The sequence below is a fragment of the Oncorhynchus kisutch genome, linkage group LG16 (genome assembly GCF_002021735.2).
Source record: "Oncorhynchus kisutch isolate 150728-3 linkage group LG16, Okis_V2, whole genome shotgun sequence".
Taxonomy (NCBI): domain Eukaryota; kingdom Metazoa; phylum Chordata; class Actinopteri; order Salmoniformes; family Salmonidae; genus Oncorhynchus; species Oncorhynchus kisutch.
In genome coordinates this window covers 15342347-15350230 of record NC_034189.2, presented here as the reverse complement: position 1 = coordinate 15350230, position 7884 = coordinate 15342347, and the positions used below count along the sequence as shown (strand labels likewise).

General features: G+C 44.0%; 1 protein-coding gene across 1 annotated transcript; it reads right to left on the bottom strand.

The window, feature by feature from the left end:
* Positions 1-790: 790 nt before the first annotated feature.
* On the bottom strand, positions 791-7884 carry LOC109906338 (E3 ubiquitin-protein ligase TRIM39). Its single transcript, XM_020503995.2, has 8 exons — positions 6773-7884; positions 5220-5801; positions 4759-4854; positions 4202-4435; positions 3689-3851; positions 2834-2860; positions 1499-1890; positions 791-1158 (listed from the first exon to the last, which is right to left on the bottom strand). The coding sequence occupies exons 2-8, from the start codon at positions 5790-5792 to the stop codon at positions 943-945; spliced, it is 1701 nt and encodes a 566-aa protein (XP_020359584.1). The 5' UTR covers positions 5793-5801; positions 6773-7884; the 3' UTR covers positions 791-942.

Here is a 7884-nt window from a genome sequence, read left to right as displayed (position 1 = left end):
ATATGTTTTTTTAACAGCTTGTTTAAACACAGGATTTTGTTAGAATGTCATGGAACATTAATCACCGCAAGTCAATAGTATATTCCAAAGTTGAAGGGTTTATTCATCACCTTGCCACCCTGGAAATCACCCTCAGTTTCATCAGCAGCCTGTGCTAATGGAGGGCCCTCCGAGTGAGTTGGTAGGGGAGAGGTTTGGTATTCACCAATGGATTGCATCCCAATAAAGCTCTTCTCATGAAGCGTGCACGTCACTCCCAGTAATGGATTTAACAGAAACGGTCACACCGAACCAATGCTTTTAAATCCATGAACTGGTGTGCAAGTGTACACAAATGTGGAGAAGTGGGCTGCAACATTCCGAATGGATAACCAATTGATTTGACTGGCAAGAGTCTATTCAAAACATGTGCCCAGTTCTACACACTTGGACTGAAATAGGGCTTCAATTGCATAGTCCACACAGTCGCTCCTTCTCAAAATCCACTGGAGGAGAAGGTCAGAGGAGCGGGACATGTTTTCATGCAATGGTTTAAGTGACGAGGGAGCAATTGATCTTTCCCGGGTCTCCTCAACTCCATTGAGGAGAGGACCAAGGTCCCTTCAGACCGCATCCAATGACATAAAATGTAGACATTAAGGACAGGGGAAGCTAAGTTTGAGAAGCTAGTCACACTTTGACTCATCCCACGTGAATGGTAATTAAGGCGATGCCACTATAGTAATATACAGTCCTGTTAGATGGGAGAGGGACAGCTGTACTTTTTCTACATGAAAGAATGAGCTGGAGGTAAATAAAAATATATATTTTATTTTATAAAACTTCACACAAAAGAAATATTCGTAGAACAATAAGTCTACCTGTAAAACATTTTTGAATTCACCATTTTCTAATGATTCTGACAAGAACTCTGCCCGAAAAGGATTGGACTGTCAATGAGCATCATCGTCCACATAGGGGGTTTGTTGCAGTGTGGGTTTTAACAATCATGGCATGGTTGGCGTATTTGATTGAAGGACGGAAGTAGTCAGGGCTGAAGACAGGGAAGAGTCTTTCATTGGTTGGCACGTGTTGGTATGTGTAGAGGTGATCACCGAGATGAATGTCGTAGAATGACACAAGTCGCTTCCGCCCGTCAAAGTACACACCCACATGTGCCTGTAATGTGTAATGAAGCTCATGAATAAAAAGTTAAAGTAGATGAGAAAAATTGCCCCTCTGATATTTAGTACATTTGACTTGAAATTAAAGATAAGCAAAACCACTTCAATAATGTCAAATATCTTGTCAAGTCTAAAGGCTAGCTACAAAGACATGCATGAAGCCAACTAAAATGAACTATTTTGCCAGGACAAATATCCCGGTGAGATTTCACCCCCTATTGGAAATGAGACGTTTAAAGAAAGTTATTTATTTTATTTCTTAAAACACCCATCATAGAAAATGTACTAGACTAGAGCGCCCTTTGTGCCCTGTATTCAACTATTCTTCTACATACCTTTCTCATTTGTGTTACGATGGCCATAGGGTTGTTGGCAGGGTTGGTGGTAGCGGTTGGCCAAAGCCTCCCCTCACGGTGTACCAGGACCCAGAACCCATTCCCAGGGGTGACACTCACCCCTTGAGAAGTCATGGAGGACTCAGTTGCCACACCTACAAACCACACATCAGATCCATTTCCAACCCAGTCCTCCACCTCAACCTCCCAGTAGGCTCGATGGCTGCTGAACCCCTGGGTGGCGAGGACACACGGCACCTGGGTGAAGCGCTGGGTCGACATGGGGAACGTCCTAGCAATCTTGCACCGGTCCACCCGAATCTCACAACCATGGGACCCCCTTCTGAACAGGAGCGATGGGTGGGCTGTGCTGGGGTCAGGAGTCACCTCAACTGAGGAGAAGGGATAGGTAGGGGTAGAGGAAAACTACAATCAAATGTTGAATTCATTTTACAAAGTTGAGCATATAGGGATATCAACACCAGGAACTAAATACACTGCTCAAAAAATAAAAGGGAACACTTAAACACAATGTAACTCCAATGTGACAGTGTGGAGACGCCGTGGAGAATATTCTGCTGCCTGTAACATCCTCCAGCATGACCGGTTTGGCGGTGGGTCAGTCATGGTGTGGGGTGGCATTTCTTTGGGGAGCCGCACAGCCCTCCATGTGCTCGCCAGAGGTAGCCGGATTGCCAATTAGGTACAGAGATGAGATCCTCAGACCCCTTGTGAGACCATATGCTGGTGCGGTTGGCCCTGGGTTCCTCCTAATGCAAGACAATGCTAGACCTCATGTGGCTGGAGTGTCTCAGCAGTTCCTGCAAGAGGAAGGCATTGATACTATGGACTGGCCCGCCCGTTCCCCAGACCTGAATCCAATTGAGCACATCATGTCTCGCTCCCTCCACCAACACCACGTTGCACCACAGACTGTCCAGGAGTTGGCAGATGCTTTAGTTCAGGTCTGGGAGATCCCGCAGGAGACCATCCGCCACCTCATCAGGAGCATGCCCAGGCATTGTAGGGTCATACAGGCACGTACTACGGAGCCTCATTTTGACTGGTTTTAAGGACATTACAGCAAAGTCAGTTTTCCACTTTAATTTTGAGTGTGACTCCAAATCCAGACCTCCATGGGTTGATACATTTGATTTCCATTGATAATTTGTGTGATTGGTGTCAGCATATTCCACTATGTAAAGAAAAAAGTATTTAATAAGAATATTTCATTCATTCAGCTCTAGGATGTGTTATTTTAGTGTTCCCTTTATTTTTTTTGAGCAGTGTATATACACAACATGGAGGCAGACTCAGGACTACACATTAGCTCACCTGTGAACTCTTTAACCAAGGTAATCTCTGAGGGATAAACAGAAGGTAACAATTAGAAAATGCAATTGCAAATGTTTAATGTTGCACATCTGGCCCATACTCATGTTGTCAGACTATGAAGGCTTATCTAGAACCAGAGGTGTATCCTACTAATCAGGTTTGAGGAGTTGTGAGGTGGCTTAGGTCAGGTCTGAGTGCAACCCGGGATAACCAGTCAGGTAAATGTTTAAGGCAACAAATCCTTCAGAACCAACCTGCTCCCGGGCAGGCTAAGTACGCTGATGTAAGTGTCAGAGTTGAGGACCAGTGAATGAAGTCTGATTTCCCCCCCTATTGCAAAGATATCATAGTCTCCTTCAACCGAGGAAGTTTTTTTAAAATACCTCATTTAGTAATGACCAAATGCATTTTAAACTTTTGTACGACTCAATATAATTACATCAATAGGTGTGGGGAAAGAGGTCCTCATGCCTTCAGAATAGCCTCAATTCATTGGGACATGAAATCCACAAAAAGTCAATAACCATCCCATAGGGATGCTGGCTCCAATGGTTCCCACAGTCCTCAAGTTGGCTGGATGTCCTTTGGGTGGTGGACTATTATTGATACACATTCCGGTGCATGTAGCACCTACCATACCCCGTTCGAAGGCACTTAAATATTTCGTCTTGTCCATTCATTCTGAACAGCACACAAGCCATGTTTCAATTGTCATCTACACTGACTGAAGGGATTGTAACAAGTGACATCAATAAGAAGTCATTCCTTTCACTTTATCAGTATCAAGGAATGAGCAGGTGTTCTTAATGTTTAGGATTCTGTGTATAATCTGACTATGGCTGTGTTCACACAGACCTGAGCCAGCACTGCCATTTGTAGTGAAGCATCCCATCTTGGGTAGTTTGGCCATGTTTTGCATGAAATGCTCCGCAAGGTTCCCAAGTAGATCTGTGGGGATGTTGACGCTGCATGGTCCTCTGATGCCATCTGGAGGAGCAGGAGGGAGAGAGGGAAGATTCTAAAAGGAGAGAGCAAGAATGAAAGGATTTAAATAAATGCATCACACACGCATGTTGATCCACCTACAACGATGACCGAGTTGGATGCAAGACGTGTGGATAATCTACAGCGTATTAGATTGGTGTAAGCATTGGCTGGAAGAAGTTTCCAGAAGTTTCCACCATAGTTGCATCCATGACCGGGACTGTAAGACAGGCTATATTTCTGAAGAATCTAAACCATGATTCCTCACAGGGTAAATTGATTGAGCTACAAAAAACATTTAGTCATTTATGATATAAAGGGATTTGCAGATCAGTCAATCAACTCTCAAGTTAGCTGCAAAGTCAAACATGCCCAATAACTCACATTAAGAAGCTCAAAGGAGTCTGAGGAGCCAATCACTCGCTCCAATGCAAAAACTCTGCTCATCAGAGCTGTAATGTCTTCTTCAAGCACACAATTCCAATGGGAAGCTGTCCACTCCAGCTCGTCCACTCTCCTCGAGGCCTCAGTGTTATAGCGATCGTAGAGCATACTCACCTTGCTGACCAGGGCTAGGTGGAAGGCATTCACAAACTTGATTTGCCTTGCTGCTTTATTCTACAAGTAGATGAAACAGAAGTGAGGATTCATGAGATTTGATACCTTCTGGAAATTGCAGATAGAAATGCAATAAATAGCACAGACGCAACTTCTTGATAAATTTGACAGACATTTTCTGTTCTACATGATACATTTCTAAACGTTCTGCAGCATTCCACCCCACCGCCGAAGAGGTCAAAGAGCAGTCTTCAAGCCATGGTAATTTTCAGTAGCAGAACAATGTAAGACCCATGGGAAGTTGGAATGAATTACTTTCGAATTCTATGGCGAAAGATTGCAAAATTACAACAGCGTAACATAGCCAATTCAAATGAAGTCACCTCACAGAGTAGGACTGAAGAGTTTAATTTCTCTGCCTCAATCCGAGTGGCCTTCAGCTTCTCCTTGACCACTGTCTTGGCTTTAGCCAGCTGAGCCTGAAGTTAAGACCATAGGTGTTAGCATTCGTGCTGGAACAAAAAGCTGCACATGGTGCCCAATAATTATTTTTAATGCACCAAATGAAAGAAAACCCAATGAAGAGAGCCAAAACAGGGTGGGACAACTACCCAAACTATTCCAATAGGAAACAATGTTCTGTTACAAATTTGTTATAGTGTGTCATACGGAATACAGCTCAGAACCAAGGATAAAGCAAAATATAACGCAACAGAAAACAAAAACAAGCATTTATTGGACAAGTTCAGGTAGTCCCTCCTGGTTTAAGTCAGTTTGCTTCCATTTGGTGACTAATGAATACAACCCTGGATTGATGAACAGTTGCTCCAAAACTCATTCTTACCTTTTGAAGCAAGAACTCTACCCGCATAGTCACAACCAGGTGGGCCGGCGCCTGGTGAGAGTCACACGCCACACACAACATGGTCTTGTCAAAGCAGCAGTAAAGCTCCAGGAGCCTGTTGTGGGTCGGACACATCCTTTCCTCCAGGTTAGCTAGCGGTCTGACTAGCTGGTGCCTGGAAAACCGGGCATTGTGGACCCTTGCATGCTCCAGGCAGTACGACGACACACACACCAGGCAGGTCTTGACGGCCTTGGACATCCTGTCTCCGATGCATATGTCACAGGAGACCTCTCCCGGAGCCAGAGTCGACGACTGGTCAACGACCTCGTCCCCTCCACTTGCCCCCTTGAAGCTTTCCACAAGGTCTCTCATGACCATGTTGACCTGGATGTTGGGGGCTGGTGTGAAGCTAGTCTTGCACAGAGCACAGATCGCAGTGTCTCTCGTGTGCCAATAGGCCTCGAGACAAGGCTTGCAAAAGGTGTGTCCACACGGGATTGTGGCTGGGTCGATGAAAACACCAAGACAGATGCAGCACAGGAACTGGTCCTCTGACATTGACAAGGCCATCTCTTCAAGCTGTGGGCAAAGGGTTAGAAAACATTGCAATCCCTTTGAGTTTCAAATTAATTAGTCTGTCATTTCATAGTGGCACAGACAACATTATATAAAGTGACTAGCCTGTACTTTTTTTATTTTTATATTAACATTATGGCCAAAAGTCACATTTGAGAACACCAAAATCTTTTAATAATATTTGAGCACAGAGTAAAAATAGATCCCTCAAATAATGTGGGTGGTACCAATAATATGCATATCCTTGCTTCAGAGCCTGAGCTACAGGCAGTTAGATTTGGGTATGTAATTTTAGGTGAAAATTGAAAGGGGGTAATTCTTAAGAGGTTAAACACACGGACATTTGTAAGTGACCCCAAACTTTTGAATGGTAGTGTATATATTTTAGATCTTCAAACGATTGTTGCAATAAAATGGTTAAACTGTTCCAAAAATAAGTGTAATCAACCTTGCACACATAGCATTGTAGGCCAAACTGTAGGCTACAACAGATTCACTCGTTGTGCTGCTCTCATAACAAAGTGAATTTACCACACACACACACACACACACACACCCCGCCAATTAATTAGTACCAATAGGAAACGTGTCACTCATCCTGATCTCCCACATGCTTTCACCAACAAAAGGAAACTCTTGACAACTGCATTTTCAGTAGTTAAATGCAGCAACAAAAACATGAAACCCATATATATTTTTAAGACTAAGTTGTTCACAAGCATGATAGCTGTACCTCATGTTTTACGCAACATCTTGGCCATTAGCCAATCGGCATTTCTCAACGAGTAAGAAGCATGTGAATGCATCCAACTGGTATGTGAGACTTCACAAATGGTAAATTCCCACCTCCCACTTAGTTCCGAACACAACATTTGACTAAAAGTCCTTAAGAATTCCACATGGGGATGGTAAAGCATAGTTCACATTTGACAAACTTTTGTTAGTCTTGTCAAAAGTATTCCTTTGAAACTCACCTTTCTGTGTATGGAGCGCAACAACCAAACAGATTTTTTTTCTTCTTCTGGGGGGGGGGGAGTGATTTAATGAGTTTCCTTGGTTTCAGGTTGCATTTTGTACTGTAAGCTCCTCCCTCTTTCATGAAGCAATAAATCAGTGGAAGTGCCATTATGATTCCCATACCCACATCTGTGCTCAACAACTATTGGTTTAACCCTGCAGTACACAGATTGAAAACATTGTAATGCTTTTGGTACTTTGAAGACAACTGGGAACTCGGTTAAAAACTAGGTAAAAACATGACTTCTGTGATTTTCAGATCAGAAAGTCGGATCTTGAGAAAGAGGCCAGGGTTCCCAACTTGTAATTCCAAATTGGATGACCATTCAAACTATTTTTCCCAGTTGGAGATTCTTCCCTGTTTATTTCAGAGTTGTCTGGAACGCACTGAAATTGACTGAATTTTTCTAACTCCCCAAAGTCCGATGAACTTGTTCTATGCAAACATGAAAGCAGGGACCTGCTGGTTCATTCTCTACAACATCCGCAGAGTATAACCATACCTCATAGAGGAAGTGGTGCAGGTCATAATCCAGGCATTTGTCCTGTCCCGTCTGGACTACTGCAACTCACTATTGGCTGGGCTCCCCGCTTGTGCCATCAAACCCCTGCAACTTATCCAGAACACTGCAGCCGCTTGATTTTCAACCTTCCCAAGTTCTCTCATGTCACCTCGCTCCTCCGCACACTCCACTGGCTTCCAGTCTACGCTTGCATCCACTACAAGACCATGGTGCTTACCTACGGTGCAGCAAGAGGAACTGCCCCTCTCTACCTTCAGGCCATGCTCAAACCCTATACCCCAACCCGAGCACTCCGTTCTGCCACCTCAGCTCTCTTGGCCCTCCCATCCCTACGGGAGGGCAGCTCTCGCTCAGCCCAGTCCAAGCTCTTCTTTGTCCTGGCACCGCAATGGTGGTCCTGAAGCTGTCCTTAATCCAATCATTTAACATTTGTTTTAATCCTTTATTTAGCATGTACCACCCTTATCTTGCCACCGAGTCTAACGTTTCACTGGTTTCTTTTCCCCATAACCACTGTACCACCATGTTCATGAACTAAAAAAAAA

Bases quoted from the DNA above. Each gene is read 5' to 3' on its own strand.
- LOC109906338 (XM_020503995.2), bottom strand. From the start codon at position 5,792: ATGGCCTTGTCAATGTCAGAGGACCAGTTCCTGTGCTGCATCTGTCTT. The intron at 4,855-5,219 runs GTAAGAATGAGT...TCTTAACTTCAG, and splicing joins TAGAGTTCTTGCTTCAAAAG to GCTCAGCTGGCTAAAGCCAA. The intron at 3,852-4,201 runs GTGAGTTATTGG...CTCTCCTTTTAG, and splicing joins ACTCCTTTGAGCTTCTTAAT to AATCTTCCCTCTCTCCCTCC.